The sequence below is a fragment of the Vulpes lagopus genome, chromosome 2, assembly GCF_018345385.1.
Source record: "Vulpes lagopus strain Blue_001 chromosome 2, ASM1834538v1, whole genome shotgun sequence".
NCBI classification, from domain to species: Eukaryota; Metazoa; Chordata; class Mammalia; order Carnivora; family Canidae; genus Vulpes; species Vulpes lagopus.
In genome coordinates this window covers 104,917,049-104,936,236 of record NC_054825.1, presented here as the reverse complement: position 1 = coordinate 104,936,236, position 19,188 = coordinate 104,917,049, and the positions used below count along the sequence as shown (strand labels likewise).

General features: G+C 39.6%; 1 protein-coding gene across 1 annotated transcript in view; it reads right to left on the bottom strand.

Annotated features, from left to right (window-relative positions):
- TULP4 (TUB like protein 4) overlaps positions 1-19,188 on the bottom strand; it is a 228,274-nt gene that overhangs the window by 162,839 nt on the left and 46,247 nt on the right. The window contains exon 2 of the mRNA XM_041742669.1: positions 2,760-5,004. Coding sequence (XP_041598603.1) covers positions 2,760-3,011 — 252 coding nt within the window. The 5' untranslated portion in view covers positions 3,012-5,004. The remainder of the gene's footprint in view (positions 1-2,759; positions 5,005-19,188) is intronic.

The following is a 19,188-nucleotide window of genomic DNA, read 5'->3' as shown; positions in this document are numbered from 1 at the left end:
GGCTTAATCTTCCTGCATCACTCAGAAAAAAACTATTCAAATTCTACTTCTTTTTTTTTTTCTAAAAGATTTTATTTATTTATTCATGAGAGACACAGAGAGAGAGAGAGAGAGAGGCAGAGACACAGGCAGAGCGACAAGCAGGCTCCATGCAGGGAGCCCGATGTGGGACTCAATCCCAGATCCCGGGATCAAGCCCTAGGCCAAAGGCAGACGCTCCCCTGCTGAGCCACCCAAGCGGCCCTAAATTCTATTTCTCAAGGCCCCACTCAAAGGTCATCTTCACAACAGAACCTGTGGTAAACTTCAGCCTTAATTCTTTGAATGACCCAAATCTCTTTTTCCATACTCAACTGAAACACATGGATTAAGAGGTATCCAGGTATACACCTTGCCTTTACTGCTAAACTGTGGGCTCCCATCAGGCATAATACATAATTTATCTTGGCCTATGGTGGGAAATACACACAGCACGCGCCACACAACAGAGATGCAATAAATATCTATGGACTGCATATGTGTTTTCAAATCTTAATTATGAGACAAAAATTGAAAAGGTCTCTGGCTTCATGAGTGAGATTAGTAATGGAATTTAAGGGTTTTAAGTAGCATTAACAAGGGCTGGACAGTAAGAAGACAGTTAAGTAAATAGGGTGTACAAGGCACACAATATCACCATCCATACAGGACATCCATTTTCAAATCCCTTGCAAAACTATATTCTCATATTCTTACAACATCCTGAAGAAAGGAAATATTATTTCAATTTAACCATCTGTTTCAATTTAACTACCAAGGACTTGAATGAATGACTCGGACCACGACCAAACCAGCTAGTTAAGTGGTAGAGCTAGAACTTTTTGGAACACACGTATGGGACGGGGTTGGGGCAGACATGGGGAAAGAGGTCAGCATCCCAGGAAATAAAACACAGCAGTCCTCTCTTCCATCCATCACTATGATATCACAGTGGGTAATCACAAATCTACCAACTCACCTTTTGTGACGAATTCATAAGGAAAAGAAAAAAGATTTGTATTGACTTTTCACTGGCTTTAATACAAAATTAACCACATATTCTCACTAGAATTAGCGTACAGATCCTTAAATATGTAAAATCCTGTCTTTATGTTTTTAAATTGAAAATAGCTTTCAAATCTCTAAGTTTAAGAAAGTTGATCAGCACCATGTACAGTGGTGCAAAAATAGGACCATGCTTGACATATGTATATCAATATAAATATACATATACATGCATAACTGTATTGTACATTTGTGTGTGTGCAGTAAGTATAGAGGTATTTATAAAACATAATTCCTTGAATAAAACCATTTTTTTCATATGAAAAAATCAAATTCAAACAAAGTCTTTTATACAGCCATAACTTTCCTAATTATGGGGGGGGGGGGCATAAAATGGCATTATCACTTTGGGAAATTGGTGATTTCTACTAACCCTATGCCTGTACTGGGACTTGGAAATTCCACTATGCATGCACAGATCCATAAAAAGACACAAACGTTATAACAGGTTTAGCCATAAGAGCCAAAGACTGGAAGCAACCCAAATGCCCATCAATACAGGAATGGAAAAACTATGGTTTCTTCCTTGAATGGAAAACTAACATCAATCAAAAAGAACAAGTTAACAGCACACACAACAGGGACAAATCTCACAAATACGACAATGAGTGAGAAAAGCCAGACACAAAGGGTATATGATGAATTTATATTAAGTTCAAGCACAAGCACAACTTATGTGGGTGACCTCTCAGCAGGGTGGACAGCCTGAGAAGGGGCAGCAGGTACTCATGAGGGGTGATGGAAATGTTCTACATCTTCATCTGGTTGGAGATTACATGGGTGAATGCACATGTGAATAATCATTGAGAGGTAAGCCTAAGATTAATACATTTATTGTATATATACTTCAAGAATATTCTCCCTCTTTTACAACTACTTAGTAACTATGCATGGACATTTATAATGGATTCCGTCTAAGAAAACACACAAATAAGGTAGCTGACAGGGAAACATGAATACTATTAACATGCTATGCAAGTACATCTCTTATTTTAAACACAATACCTAACTCTTCAACACTGCTTAATAAATACCAGTTGAATGAATTTCACAGGTAGTAATAACACTGTTTATGTTTTAGAAGCCCAGGGGAACCCATATATTTGCACAGACAGCATAATATCCTCAATACAACACACCCAACAGATATGAAAAACCATGGCTCTTCACCAGTTAATCATCTCTGTCACCTCTGTTTAATTCCTTTGTTCTGCACCTCCACGTACAAGAAATACATGGTAGGAATTAAATTACCACCCAGAGCGAGGTGGATATTCACCATGTAAGGTGGAGACAACACCACTTTCGTTGTTTACAGTCCCAATCTCACACAGGGGCAGTGACTCTTTGCTATGCAAACAGGGTGACCAAAAAACGCTGAGTGCATGACACGTTGGTGGAGATTATCTAACCTCAAGTCACGCTGGTGTTCCCTGCCAGTGGGCTGCCCAGTGCTGGGAAAGGAGAGTGAGGGTGTCCAAGAGGACAGACACGCTCAGAGAGGGGCACAGGCCACGTTCCCACTGGGACAGAGAAGATGGAATTCATGGTTTGAAAAGTCTCCTTGACAGCAAATTGAGAAAACGAAGCAAAGCAAATTTTGAACCCACAGGGAGAGGGCTCAAGAATACCCCCAGCAGCGATCAGACAAGAAGCGTGGCAAAAGCCCAACTCACCTCGCTATTGTGACCCCGCAGATTGAAGTTTATCCGCTGTGGAGTGTTCCGGTCCCGGCGGCAGTGGCTGGAGGTGAAGGTCACCCCAACGACTCCCCGGCCATTGCCTGTGGCCAGCCAGCCCTCCTCATAGTAGCGCCTGCGGCACACGGGCTTCTCCTTCTCACTCTTGGGCACGCGCCCCTTCCAGGACAGGCAGAGGATATTGGAGTCACTACAAAGGACAGGCCCATGTTCCACCGCTGCATACATACTTTTTTTCAGTTAACTGTTTTATTTAAAAAGTAATGCTGAATGCCAAGAAACCAATTCTTTTCACTGACCAACTTGACTGATTTAATTTTTGTGGTTGGCTTGTGTCGTCTTCCCGGACCCCTTTTAATTAAGACTGACCCCTAATTACAAGATCAGTATTGTATAAAGATCCACCAAATGCATAGTGAAAAAATTCCTCTAGAAAAGATGATGGCAGTCTGCTAGGAAAAGGGAATGCTTTAAAAACAACATGCGTCCATTTTTATTTTCAAGTCCTTAGAGGAAGAACGTCATTAACACTTGCTGACCAAGAAACGGGGTTTTCTTCTTTTCACTCAACTTGGTTATTCTCATTCAGCCTGAGATTCCAGTTTAGTGTAATATGATTCCAGAGACAAAGGGTTGCAAATACATAGATTTCAAGTAACTTAAGGCTTTAAAGAATCCCTCGAGCTGGAATTTCCTCTTCAAAAGTTCAGATGCAGAGACTGAACACGTGGGATCATCTTCCTTCTGAAACCACCCTCTGGCATGTTTTCTCAACTAGACAAATTTCTGCTGCTGAAGCTGAAAAAGATTGCATAAAGGGAAAAAAAGGCACACAAACCGTGCAAAACAGACCAGAGTTTGTGCAGACAGCAGTCCAAGTTCAGGAAGAAAAAAAGACTCTCCCCACGGTTCAGAACCAGAAACTTCCCACCTCAGGGCCTGTCCTGGCTTCCCAGCAGGCAGGCTACTGTGTCCTGGAGGAGAGTAGGGCTCCATCTGACTGGCCCTCCACAGACCGATGCACTCCTTGGTGCCATAGAGGCAGAGAGAGAAAACCCCTTCACTTGCAGAGCCAGAAGGTTCTAAAGCTCTTTAAGTGGCAAAAGTGTTTGCCTTGGGTGAATCCTAAATCCTCTTGCTGACAAAACCGAGCCTTACTACAGGATTTTGTCTCTTTTACCCGTCTCTTTCCTAACCTCCTCTATTGGCTTCTCCCCTTTCTGCTCCTAAGGATCACATATTTTTTCCATCTTTAATAAAAAGACTAATCGCAGAATTAAGTCCAACAAGTACTCTTCCTCCTATATGCAAGTCTTCTTGGCCTCAAAAGGGAAGAGAATCCCTTAAAATAAAAATACAGGCAAAAGTCGGGTTCTTCCACACTGTTTCCCTAAAGAGTCAGCATGTTCTGCTGATGGGCGCTCTCCTGCTCACATTCAGAGACTGCTTCCAAATGCCACATGTACAGTCCAAGGGAAAAGAAGCTTTGCTTGGATGTTCCTTGATAGTTATTTTGTAAATATTGGTTTCAATTACTACTTTAAAATATTATCCTATAGATACGGGAAAGGAAAAGGGAAATCATAAATTAAAATTTCGAGAATACAGTTAATACAGTTAACTGAAAAAGGCAAAGGAACCAGTTCATTGTTCAAATTTGTCCCATAATACCTGACCTTGCTTTCCTGAAGTCATATATACAGCCAGAGTTACTTTTCAGTCTAGGGGTTTGAAGCCTGTCCAAATCACCAAAACCACTGGAAAATAAAGTGCAAAACCCACTGCATGATCCCGCCTGTGCTGCTTGAAACCACACTTCTCCCCTGGCCACCTTCTCACTTAGTTTCTTCTTTAAACTGGAGAGGTATTTTTGAGGCTTGAACTGTGCAAGTTTTTTTTTCTTCTTTTTGCAAACTTTCTTTACCCGTGAAGACCATGTGGAAAACTGACCATTAGTGACATATTTTTCTCCCCGGGCTCCTGAGCCCAGTAGTATCAAGTTGCTCCATCTGATTCTTAAATTAATTTTCATCAGTTGTAAAACTCTTCAAGTGTGCACGAGAATGAGCCTGTCTTCTCGTGTAAACGTGTATGTGTACAAAGAAGGTCTTAGATATACACAGACATATGCTCTTCGATGGGCACCAAAGCGTCCGTCTTCCCAGTCATTTCAGAAACCATCTGATGAATCACAGCTTGAAGGCCCTGGAGTCTTACAAATCTGTAAAACAAAACAGGATATTAAAAAAAAAAAAAAAGTAATACACTGAAGAAGAGAGGTTCTAACTGAGTAACTGCCATAACTGAAACTGGAAGACCCCATCTTTACACTCACTTACATACATACACACACACATACATACATACGCATACACACACATACACACACCCTCCCAAGAGAGCTACTGATTGCTCAAATTCAAACAATAAAAGGGTACACCTAGGCAGCTCATTGACAACATACAACATAAGGAGTTCGAATGCCATGCAGTGATTATTCAATCTGCCAGTAGCTGGACATACCTGAATGAAATCATCCCCTCCATTCTCCCACACTGTGCTATCTATCTAAGACTCTGGGTTCTGCATGTGCAACTCTATCCCTCCAGGGACCATCACCCTACTTAAGTGGGCAACCTCCAAAAGGAGACTCCAGAGGCTCAGGCAATTGGTTTTTTTCACTATGCTAAATGCCGTTGCCTAAAGACAAAAGAAGCAAGGGCCTTTAAAATGGTCTCTATCCGGGATTGCTGGCAGGTCCAGAGCAAAGAACAGCTGTTTTCATAGTTTTTAAGCTGTCTACTAGTGATACAGTCCTAGAAAATCTAACTCCAGCAAATCGGCCCTCTCTTCCTTCCTACTGCCATTAGTCCAGGCCTGAATCACATCCACAAAAACACTGGATGACGCGGTCCCTAACTTCCCCACACCATCCCACCTTCCAGAGGGCCCTCACGGTGACCTTTTCTAAATTTTCAAGGCTACTTGGAGAACCTAGGCTGCTCTCCCCTGGCCTCGGCAATACCCTAGAGGGCTAGTTCAACAGCTTAGCTCCACCCAAAACACCTGCCACTGAAAGAGAAGGGCCAGTATTTGCATTTCTAACCAGTTCCACAAAGATAGATGTTAATGCTGCTTTGAGAACATCTGGTCTATAAGATCAAACCCAAAAAAGACCCTTCTCTTTTCTGGCCTCCAAGTCTGGCCTTGCCTGTGTTACATTGTTGCATCTGGCCACTCCCTGCCCCCCCAAAGTACTGTGTCCTTCCTCTCCTTCATGTCTCCACTCCTTTCCAAGCCCCAACACACTCCTTTTAAACTCCACCTACAACAGCACCTGTCCTGTGAAGCCTCCCAGAGCACCTTGCACTAACTTCTGTTACAGCACTCATCACACTGCATTCAAACACTTTTTTCCTATGTTCATAGAGGCTGGGAACCCATCTTTCTCAATCCTGGCAGAGAGTTCAGTGCAAACTAGGTATTCAAGGAAAAGTTTACAGGAGGCAGGCAGGAGTAGAGCAGCAGCTACACAATTTCCTTGAGATATTCTACTTCAGATGAGTCATTATACATATTTTGTATGAACCTATAAATTAAAGCCAGTAAATTCCCTCAGGAATTATTTCAAGGAAGCACCTGTACCTGAGGGGGGAAGAAAAGTAAAAACAAATGCTATAAAATTCAAATTAACACTACGTTCTTCCTCCTAAAGTGTTAATACCATTGTATAATATAGCCTTGGTCCGTGTTCTGACTTGGCAGCCACAGATGGGAAAAGCAGACACAACTTCTCAAGACCCAGCTATATACACATAGGTTTTAAACTATTTAACAGCATAATCGATGATTATTAAAGCATCCACACTATATATGACTGTGTAAGCTGTCAATCCCCTGAAATCCTCCTAGGGGATCTATAAGGTCAAAATTGTTTTCATAGTAACACTAAGACATTATTTACTGTATTGAAAATTGTATCAATGGTGCCAAAGCAACAGTGTGTCAAACTGAGCTCATTAGCACCAGTGAAGGCACTGGTACCCAAATGTACCAGTACTCATTAGGGTTTTTTTTTTAAATGCCAGCTTCAATTAATACCCTTGATGCAAGGGCGCCTGGGTGGCTCAGTCAGTTGAGCCTCCAAATCTTGATTCTGGCTCTAGTCATGATCTCAGGGTTGTGCAATCAAGCCCTGTTGCACTCAACGGGGAGTCTGCTTGAGATTCTCTCCTTCTCCCTGTCCTTCACCCCCGTCTCTTTCTCTCCTTAAATAATAAATATGAGGTGCCTTGGTGGCACAGGTTGTTAAGCATCCAACTCTTGGTTTTGGCTCAAACTGAGACTTCAGGGTGGTGAGACTGAGCACCCCCTAGGGCTCTGGTCTCAGCAAGGAGTCTGCCTGACAGTCTCTCCCACTCCCTCTGCTCCTCCCATTCGTGCTTTCTCTCTCTCTCTAAAATAAATAAATAAGGGGGAGCATCTGCTTTCAGCTCAGGTCATGATCACAGGGTCCCAGGATCAAGCCCTGTATCAGGCTTCCTGCTCCAAGGGGAAGTCTGCTTTTCCCTCTCCCTCTGCCCTTCCCCCTGGCTTGTTTTTTTTTTTTTTTTTCCTCTCTCTCTCAAATAAATTTTTTTAAAAATAAATAAGAAATCTTTAAATAATAAAGAAAATAATAAATCTTTTTTTTAAAGATTATTTATTTATTCATGAGAGACACGGAGAGAGAGGCAGAGACACAAGCAGAGGGAGAAGCAGGCTCCCTGAGGGGAGCCCAATGTAGGACTCAATCCCTAAACCCTGGGATCTCACTGAGCCAAAGGCAGATGCTCAACTACTGAGCCACCCAGGTGCCCCAATAAATCTTTTTAAGAAAAGAATATGCTTTTTTCTTAAGATTTTATTTATTTAAAAGAGAGAGAATACAAGGAGGGGGAAGAGCAGCAGAGGGAGCAGGAAAAGCAGGCTCCTGGCCAAAGAGGGACCTGGGGCTCGATTCCAGAACCCTGGGATCATGACCTGAGCCAAAGGCAGACGTCTAACCGAGTGAGCCACCCAAATGCCCCAAGAAAGAATACTCTTGATGTAAGACAAATTATTAATTGTATTAAGTCTCAACCATTAGTACATGGTTGGTTAATATTCTGTGTCTCAAGTACACAGATGTCTGTGTACATCAAGTACACAGAAAGCATCCCTACTGATTACTAAAGTTCAAGGGTGGCCTTGGAAAAAGCACTTGTGCTATAGTTTAAACTACAAACTGAAATGATGTTTTTTTGCATGGAATACCATGTTTACTGGAAAGAATGAATGACAAATTATGGTAATTCAGGCGTGGGTCTTTTTGGCAGACATTATCTCAAACCCAAAGGGAGCATGTCACTTTAAGAAAACAACTGACAGTTTTTGCTGCCTATAAAGAAAAGTTGAGCACTCAAGTTAAAATCAGAATTTTGGGTTTGAAAACCACTGTCTATCACTATAAGCTTGATAGTTCCCCAAGATTTAAAGATATTCTGGATGCGACTGGAAGTAACATTAACAAATGTGTATTTTTATATTGTATTTCATATTCCATAGTGTGTCAGTATTTGGAAGATTCACATAACTTGGTGAACCAATATTTTCCAAATGACCAATTCATGATGACACAAATTATGTTAGAGCAAAAAAAGCCATTGAGGTGCAAGAAAGACAAAAGGATTTTAATCTAATCAAGTACAAAAAATTCACCAATTACACTTAAAATTCCACATTACTACTAGCCTTTAAAAAATTACCACTTGTTAAGTTTTATTTTTTTTTTAATTTTTTATTTTTTATTTATGTAGTCATACAGAGAGAGAGAGAGAGAGAGGCAGAGACACAGGCAGAGGGAGAAGCAGGCTCCATGCACCAGGAGCCTGACGTGGGATTCGATCCCGGGTCTCCAGGATCGCGCCCTGAGCCAAAGGCAGGCGCCAAACCGCTGCGCCACCCAGGGATCCCACTTGTTAAGTTTTAATATAGCAGCAAAAAAATCCAAGATTATCTGAAAAGATTATTAAAATACTTCTTCCTTTTCCAACTACATATCTGCATGGTCAGATTTTCTTCATATATTTTAACAAAAACAGCATATTGCAACAGACTGAATGCAGAAAGAGATAGGAGAAGCCAGCTATCTTTTACTAAGACATTAAAGATATTTTGCCAAAATGTAAAATAATGCCACTCTTCTTAGTAAATGTTTTTAGTTAAAAAATACAGTTTTTTCATTTGAAACATATTATTTAAAACATTTAGTAGTTTATTTTTAAATGAATTAGTAATTTTTAAAAATTTCTCAGTTTTATTTTCTAGTGTAAACATCAATAGCTAACACACATATAAACAAAAGCACTTGTGGGTCTCCAACAATTTTTAAGACTATGAAGAGGCCCTGAGACCAGACAGTTTGAAAACCACCAATATACGCTAGCTCTCCAAAATGTAAGCCTTAAATAACTATTATACTTAAGTATGTAGGATAAATTTCTGTAGTAAAAGCACAGACATAAGTGTTTCATTTTATATATGTGGCTATGGTTCTTAACTTTCAAAATTATAAAGCACTATATTGGCTAAACAAATAAAGCAGTTATTTTAAGAAAAAAATGTGATATTACTTTATGATGACCCCAATGAATAATGGATACAAAAATCTAACAACATAGCATCACAATTGTAATGTCTTAATTACTGAAAGGCTGGCACCGATTATAGCACTACACTGACAGAAATCAACAGTGTTGCACACTTCCCTTCTTTTAGTCTTGTTTACTCATGAGGGTGAGAAAATGAAGCTATAACTGATCAGCTTCTGAGAGGATCAGCTTCTTACTTTTACACTCCTAAGTAAAAGGGGTCTGGTATAGATTAACAGAAAGATAAACAGAAAGAATAAAAAGCAACTATTCAACTGAAACCAGGGACTCCAACAGTATTTTACCACCGTGTTCACAAGATCCCAAAATGGAAGCCACCCCACTGTCAACAGACAGATGAACAGATAAACAAAATGTGGTCTGTACCTACAATAGAATATGACTCAGGCTTAAGAAGGAAGAACTTTCTTGGGCACCTGGGTGGCTCAGTCGGTTAAGTGTCTGACTTTTTATTTAGGCTCAGGTCATGATCTCATATGGTCGTTGAGACTGAGCTCCTCAGAAGATTCTCTTTCTCCCTCTCCCTCCACCCCTCCCCACCCCTCCCCACCCCTCACATAAGCACATGCTCTCGAAAGAAAGAAAGAAAGAAAGAAAGAAAGAAAGAAAGAAAGAAAGAAAGAAAGAAAGAAAGAAACTAACTAACTAACTAACTTTCTGTTGGACATACTACAACATGGATGAACCCTGAAGACATTATGCTCAATGAAATAACAAGGCAGTCACAGTCACATAAGGACAAATCTTGTAAGTACACTTTTATGAAGTACCTAGAAGAGTCAAGTTTATAGAGATCAAAAGTAGAATGGCAGCCGCCAGGGGTTGAGGGTGAGAGGGCTGGAGAGCTGTTATCTCATGGGTACAGCATTCCAGTCTGGGATGATGAAAAAATTTTTAGAGATGGCCAGTGGCGATGGCTGCAAATAATGTGACTGTCCTTAAGGCCACTGAGTTGTATACTTGAAAGTGATTAAAATGGTAAGTTTTGCTACGTATATTTTACCTTCATTTTAAAATCAAGTAAATTAAGAAAAGCAAATACTCAAAGTCTTTCAATAACAGATTGAAAGTAAATACCCCTAAATTTGGCTTTATGTTTTTTACCCTAAACACTGTAATACAGACCCAACCTGCTTCTGGTAATTACAGCTTATTTTCAGACTATTCCTATAAATCACTGAAAAATCCATCCCTGCTTTTTTGGAGATTACAATTTTAAATAATATGTGTGTCTGACTGAATTACTAACTGACAGTGGCACCAGTCTGTAAACTTAGAATAAGACTCCCACTCTAACTTTCCATACTATCCAGTTCTTAATGACAAATTACAAGTCCCAGAATTCGGAAAAGTACAATTGAGGGACAGAATGGTACATTCTCTAGGAAAGGAAATCTTGCAGGAATAAGACACTCCCAGATTAATCAATCAACAAACCTTAATTGAATATTTTATGCAAAAGTCCCCTGTACTGCATTCTCTGCCTCCCCTATTTGTAATTAGATACTTTATTTTCCAGATAGAGTTATTTTCACTATAGTTTATTTTGTTCTGATTTCTACTTTTTACCAACATGGATAAAATTCACTAGAGGGAGAAGTAAGGAGAAAAATAAATCTTTTATTTCTTGATCATTTGCATTAATGTTAGAGATCAGAGATAAAATAAATTAGGAAAGATATTTTCCATTGCCACGATTTTAACAGAAATATATTCACTAGGGATGCCTGGGTGGCTCAGTCATTTAGCATCTGCCTTTGGCTCAGGGCATGATCCCAGGGTCTGGGATCAAGTTCCGCATCAGGCTCCTTGTGGGGAGTCTGCTTTTCCCTCTCTCTCTCTCTCTCTCTCTCTCTCTCTCTCTCTCTCTCTCTCTTTCTCTCTCTCTCGTTCTGTCTCTCGTGAATAGATAAATAAACAAATCTTAAAAAAAGAAATGTATTCACTTTTCAGTGAATACATTGTATAAGAATGCAAGCAGTCCAGAGTATTAGGACTACTGAAGACATGAGTACTCTGCAAACAGGGATTCCACTCTTGAATGTGTGCACTAGACACATTCCTCACCAGTACTCCCAGAGAAAGACACACAGACATTCACAGCTGTAGTTGCAGCAACTCTTACATTAGCCAAAATAATGAAACCAACCTGAATGGACAGAATATGTCAGATTCAAACAAGAGAATGCTATATATAGCAATGTCAATGAACACACCACAGAACAATGGGTGAATTTCACAAACATAATGTTAAGCAAAGAGATCCCATGAAAAAATACCTACAATATAAATCCACTGATATCAAGTCCAAAACAAGTGAAACTAATTTTATCAGCTAAGACTGCATATACAGACAGTATAGCTAAAATTTTAAAAGCCAGGAAAATACAACATAAAGCAGCACAGTGGTGACCTCCAGGAGCTGACCGTGAATGGGAAGAGGCACGCACACAGGGGTGTTGCTGGGGTGCTGGCAATAGTCCACATTCTGATTGGGGTGGTGGTTACAGGGTGCTCACTCTGTAATTACTCTGACCTATATGTCAGACACATTCAACATGTATGATGATATCTCACAATAAGGTTTAATAAGCTATGAACTATATTAGGCACCAATCCTTTGGGATTTTTAGAAAAAAATTAATCAGTAAGAATTTTTAAAAAGTATTATATACCACATACTCTCCCAATCTAGAAAATCCCAATAAAATACCAAAGACACTGATTTACTTCTCAAACTAAGGAGGCTTTGGCAAAGAAAACACATATGAAGAGTAACGAATAGAGATAAAATTTCAGAACAACGTTCTATTTCATTCTAAAGGATAAAAATTTAAAAGACTGGTTAAACAGAAGATTGAGATGAGAAGCAAAGGTCAATTTCAGTAGGCAAAACATATAGATGTTAAATGAATACAAAGCAGAGAAAAAAAACACAGTAAAATTTTTTGAATAAAATGTTCCAAAGCTTAAGTTTTTGATTACAGAGTTGTTTGGGGATGGAAGAAAAAGAAAGGAAAATGAGTATTCCTAAGTAATGATGAAATTAATTAGGATTTCTACTTGAAGGGCAGCAGCTCTGCCGTCCTCCTTGTCTACCATCTCAGACTCAGCTCTACTGCCCGGGTGGCTCTCCCCATGCTCTTCCCTGGCTGCCCCCTTTCCACAGCTGGTAGCAGACCCTGAACTCTACATTTCTTCTGAACTAAAGTAACTACAATGACCTACCTCTAATTACAGTCACTCCATTCCCTGGGGAATCTTCCAGAACCCACAAATATCCACCTAGCCCAAGGCAGTTCTAACTGGTTCCTAATTAGTTTCATTAGCTGCCTAGAAGCTAGTTCAAATTTGCCTTCTAAGACTGCCTTCTAAGGCAGGGATACTCTCAGAAATGACTTGTCACATGGCTACCTACATACGAACAACTACATACATGAAAACCTCCCAACACCGCTGCAAAGATAATGGAGTTCAATCATGATCTAATATATTTATCATGTTGTCATTTTCCAGCCCTGACTTCTCAAAACATGCCAGTCAGATCATGAAGACGTGTGTGCTGGTTATGCTCAGGCTTATTCAAAAGATGCATGCTTATTACAAGTGTATTCATATCCAGTCATTTTTCCATTGACTTGAACCATAAATTTGAGAGATGCAATCCTCAAAAAACTTCTGTCTTGTTCAAAACGCACTGGTTCCTCTAGATGTAATACACCAAAGCACTGTGCAAACTCACATGGCAAGGGTCTTCTCTGTCTGAGGTAGAGCTATCTTTCTACTTAATTCATCATACCTACTAAAAAACAAACTCCTACACTCCAATTTTTATCTCACCTACAGTACCCATCAGTACTGCATTTAAGTAAGTAGTGTCCAACAAGGCACCAAGCATGCTACAGAGCCCCAGTCTTCTAAGAAACAGGGAAATAAATGCTGCCTGGCGAGGTTCTCTGTACTGACCCTGGGTCAACACCAGTCACTCAGAACCTGGGTCTCTTGAAAGCCTGAGGCTGACAAGCACTGAAGCACATGTAAGTTAAAAGTTCAGGGGAGGAAGCTAGGGGTTTGTATTCAGAGAACAGCAAAGAGGTACATTTTCAGGGAAAACTACTCCCTATTTACTTTCTGTACCTGATTTCAACAGCCAATTCTTTTTTTTTTTTTTTTAAAGATCTTATTTATTTATTCATGAGAGACACAGAAAGAGAGAGGCAGAGACACAGGCAGAGGGAGAAGCAGACTCCACGCAGGGAGGCCGATGTGGGACTCGATCCTGGGACTCCAGGACCACACCCTGAGCCAAAGGCAGACGCTGAAACAGCTGAGCCACCCAAGCATCTCAACAGCCAGTTCTAAAACATGAACATCTAATAGAGGAGGATATGAAGGCTGTAAGACAAACCACTTGATGACCAGTTTCAAATGAGAATGGGACCCAGATACTTCTAAGAGTGAATCTACACCTGAAACCTTGTTGTCGAAATATTGTGGTACCATATATAGTGCTTATTAGTATCAAAAGTCATATGCCTTACTTAAAAATGGAGAGTATTTCATTTCTCAAAATGATAAAGACTGAAAGAAATGATAATTCCCAGTGCCACATAAGGTGTAAAGAAATGGGAAACCAATTTGGCGATATAATTCAAAAGACTTAAAATGTTGCAAGCCTTTTAATTCAGCAATTCTACTTCTGGAAATTTCTCATAAGAAAATAATGTTAAATCGTGCAAAGACTTATCTATAAGGATTTCCAACACAGCATTTTCATATATATTGATTCAGTAAGTGTGCTGGTACAGACATAAAACAGAATACTATGCAACCACTAGTAATCATATTGTAGAAGACCATGGAATGACATGGAAACACGTTCTCAATAACGTAAGTAAAAGTAAAATTACAGGTTATACTTCCAGGATGCTCTGAAGGGCCTGCCCACAACTATATTACTAGATCTTGGGTAAATTACAACAGACAAAATTTTTTGTTGGGCTTGTAGGAAAGTATGAGAAATCTCCAAGGAAGGCACATACATACAAACTATAAGAAAGCCAGGGTTATCTGGCAAACGTACATATAAGACACATAAATGTCCAGAATTATCATTAAATGCTGGTATGTCATTATATGTCATTATAATGCAAATATAAACACTGGAATCAGAATTAGGATTTCTCATCATCCCAGTTTGCCCAGAACTGTTCTAGTTTTACATTCAAAGTCCCATGTCCCAGGAAATCCCTCTGTCCTGGGCAAACCCGGCTGGTCATCCTATGAGATACCCAAACTTTGGTCCAACCTCAAGGTGGAAAAACCAAATCACACACATTCTGCAGAGCCCACAAAGGAAGCTAATGCTGTCTCAGACTTCTAGTACTCTATGATTCTGAGTTGGAGCAAATGCAAATCTGCCTGCACGAAAACATTCCTAATTTAGGACCTAAGGATTCCCACAGATGAGATTCAACCAAAAATCAGTTACCATCAAAAATTACCAAACATACAAAAGAAAAGAAGTCATCATAAGTTGTCAGTAGAAACAACAAATTAAGATCTCTTGGACTTCAGCAAGTGAAATGAACATAAACAGAATTTAAAATAATTCAAGTTTAGAGTTTAGGTTTGAATTTCTGGGTTCCGATTTGTCATAAAAGAAGCCTAGAAATCATCACTCTGTCCTAATAACAAGTAAAAAGCTAAACAAACAGAAAAATCAACTCTTCTTAGATCTGTAAGAAAAGTGATTCATGGGGCAAACCACTTTGCTGAAAAGTGTAAAGTCCAAAAGGCTAATGTGAAGAATTACATTTATTAGAGCAGAAATGGGTAAGCTACAACCTCTATGGAAACCAGCCCGAAGGTAGGGAAATCTCAACTGTAACTGACAGACTGCTGGAAGTTCACTGTGGTCAAGTCTGAGAGATAAAAACTTCAGGAGGACCCAGCCATCAGGGCCCTAGACTCTTACGAGTTTTACCTCCAGGAACTCACTAGAACCTCACAGTAAATTTCAGAGGAAAATCCTCTGTGCTTCCAGCAAAGGAAAGGAAAAAGGAATCATTTTGAAATATACTACAGCATTCTGTTCTTAACAAGGTCTGCTTCTAGGAAAAACTACTTAACCAAGGTATAACCAATCAGGATTTTATCAGAACCCAACTGATCTAGGAGGAGAGAAACACCCAACTCCAGCCCATTCCAGCCATCCCATCCCACCTAAGAGGGATAAGGGAAACAGAAAAATATGTGAAGCCAATCCAGAGGCAAAGGCCCACTAAAAGATTGAGAGTCAAAATTCTGGGGATGTAATACACAGCACAGTAAGTGTATTTAACACTGTGTTATATACTTGGCAACTGTTGAAAGTAAATCTTTTCGCCATGAAGAATAAATGGTTAATTATGTGAGGTGATGCAGGTGTTAACCCCACTGTGGTGATCATTTTGTGATATATAAGTGTATATTGTGTTATACACCTTAAACTTATACAATGTTGTATGTCAAATATATCTTAACACATTGAGAAAAAAAAAGAAACTCAGAAGAAAAGGGGAGAAAGAAGCAGAGAAATTTTGGGGAGTGATGGAATTGTTCCATGTTTTGATATGGGGGTGGTTACACAACTGTTTACATTTGTCAAAACGGACGTAACTGTGGGAGTGCCTAGCTGGCTTCAGGCAGAAGATCTCGGGGTCATGAGTTCAAGCCCCACACTGAGTGTGCAGCCTACTTTTAAAAAAGAAAGCATAGGGATCCCTGGGTGGCGCAGTGGTTTAGCGCCTGCCTTTGGCCCAGGGCGCGATCCTGGAGACCCGGGATCGAATCCCACATCGGGCTCCCAGTGCATGGAGCCTGCTTCTCCCTCTGCCTGTGTCTCTGCCTCTCTCTCTCTCTGTGTGACTATCATAAAAAAAATAAATAAATAAAAATAAATTAAAAAAAAAATAAAAAAGAAAGCATAGAACTATACACTAAAAAGGGTACTTTACATATTTTTTAAAGATCTGAGAGACAGAGAGCACACAAGCAAAGGGAGGGGCAGAGGAGAAGAGAGAGAGACTCAAGGAAACTCCATGCTGAGCACAGAGCCCAACACAGGGCTTGATCCCAGGACCCTGAGATCATACCTGAGCTGCAATCAAGAGTCACATGCTCAAATGACTGAGCCACTCACGCACCCTGAGTACTTTGCATATTTTTAAAAATAGTATTGGGCACACTGTAAATGCTACACATTACTAGTGATTATTAGCATTGCTGCTGTTATATACCAGGCATTAGGATGGGTGCCTTAAAGACAATTATAAGTATAGATCTGGTCCTACCTTCAAGGATCCTGCAGTCCAATGGTAAAGATTAGGCATTAACCATATAATTATGGCTATGAAAAATCCCATAAGGAAGAGAAATATAATGTTCTGAAACTGTAATCTGATGGAAAAACAGATGTTAAATACGTGAAGAAAGGATGGAAGCAGCAAGGGCAGATATCCATGCAAGTGAGATAGCATGTACAAAGACCATGGCAGAAAAGAAAACAGTATTTTGAAGAAACTCAAAAGAACATTATTATGACATCTGGTCACACACATATCTACAATGAGTTATCACTTCACAGTAATTAGGATGGTTAGTATCCCAAAAAAAGTGTCAGCAAGGATGTGAAGAAATTGTACTGTTGGTAGGATTGCAAAATGGTAGAAGTGCTATGGAAAATAGTATGGAGGTTCCTCAGAAGAGTACCATAAGATCCAGCAATTCTACTTCTAGGTATATTCCCCAAAAAACTGAAAGCAGTACCTTGAAGAGAGATTTCTACATCCATGTTCACAGAAACATTATGTATAATAGCCAAGAGGTAAGAAGGAACCCCAGTGGCCCATCAGATGAATGGATAAATAAAACATGGCATATACATATAAAGGCGTATACATATAAAGGCATATTATTTGGCCTTAAAAAGGAAGGAAATTCTGACATATGATGAACCTTGAGGGCATTATGCTAAGTAAAACAAACTACTCACAAAAAGAGAAATTATCCCATTTATATAAGGTACCTAGAGTAGTCAAACTCACAGAAACAGAAAGTACAATGGTGACTGCCAGGAGCTAGGCGGAGGGAGGAAAGGGAGGTTGTTGTCTACTGGGTACAGTTTTGGTTTTACAAGATGAAATAATTCTAGAGACTGGCTGCACAACAATGTGAATATATTTAACGCTACTGAACTATACACCTTAGACATGGTTAAGATGGCATATTTTGTTATGCATTTTTCACAATTAAAAAAAAGTATATGTTCACACACCCACACACAGACTCAGATGTAATCATACCACTACAGAATGCTTCGCCCCACCCATACCTTACCACCTATTTACAATCATCCCTTTTAACTAGTATATCACATCCCATTATCAAGAGAAAATCACAAGACATATTAAATAACAAAAAACAGGGGATCCCTGGGTGGCGCAGCGGTTTGGCGCCTGCCTTTGGCCCAGGGCGCGATCCTGGAGACCCGGGATGGAATCCCACGTCGGGCTCCCGGTGCACGGAGCCTGCTTCTCCCTCTGCCTATGTCTCTGCCTCTCTCTCTCTCTCTCTCTCTCTCTCTCTCTCTCTGTGTGTGTGTGTGACTATCATAAATAAAGAAAATTTTTAAAAAATATATTAAAAAAATAATAATAACAAAAAACAAATTTGAAGAGGCAGAGCAAGCATCATAACCAGACTCAGAAATGGCAAAGAGGCTGGAATTATCAGACCAGAAAGTTAAAATAACAATGATTAATACACTAAAGGCTCTAACAGATAAAACAGCATAAAAGAACAGACAAGCAATATATGCAAAGACCTGGAAATTAAAAAAAAAAAAAAAGAAAAAAGAAAAAAAAAGCAACAAAAAAAGAGACACCACAATCAAAAACACTGAGGAAACAAACACTGTAACAGAAATGAAGAAATGAAGCCCTTGATGGGCTTATTTGTAGAACTGGACACAGCAGAGGAAGGAATCTCTTTACTTGAGACTATCTCAGTAGATAGAAACCACCAAAACTCAAAAGCAAACAAAAAAGACTGAAAGAAAACAGCATATCCGAAAATAGTGGGACAGCTACAAAAGGCATACCATACACATACAGGAATACTAGAAGAAGAAAGAGAGAAGGGAAGAGAAGGAATATCTGAAACAATAAAGCCAGGATTATATGCCAAATTAATGTCAGACACCAAAGCAGAGATTCTGGAAGCTCAGAGAACACCAAGGAGGGAAAATGCCCCCAAAGCCATACCTAGGCATCACTTTCAAACTTCATAAATTCAAATATAAAGGAAAAAATCCTGAAGGAAACCCGAAGGGAAAAAACACTTCACCTATAAAGAAAGATAAAATCTATACTTCTCCTCAGAGAAAAATCTATACTTCTCTCACATAAGTGAGAGTGAAGAGAGTGAAGTGAAATATTTAATGTCTTAAGACCCACTAACCTAGAATTCTGTACCCTGTGAACTTACCCCCAAAAGTGAAAGACAAAGACTTCTCGGACAAATAAAATTGAGGAAATCTGTCACCAGTAGACATACCTTACAAGAAATATTAAAAGAAGTTCCTTACAGAGAAGGAAAGTGATACAGGTCAGAAACTCAAACCTACATAAAGAAAGAGAAAGAAAGAAGAAGTAAAGGTAAAATTAAAACTT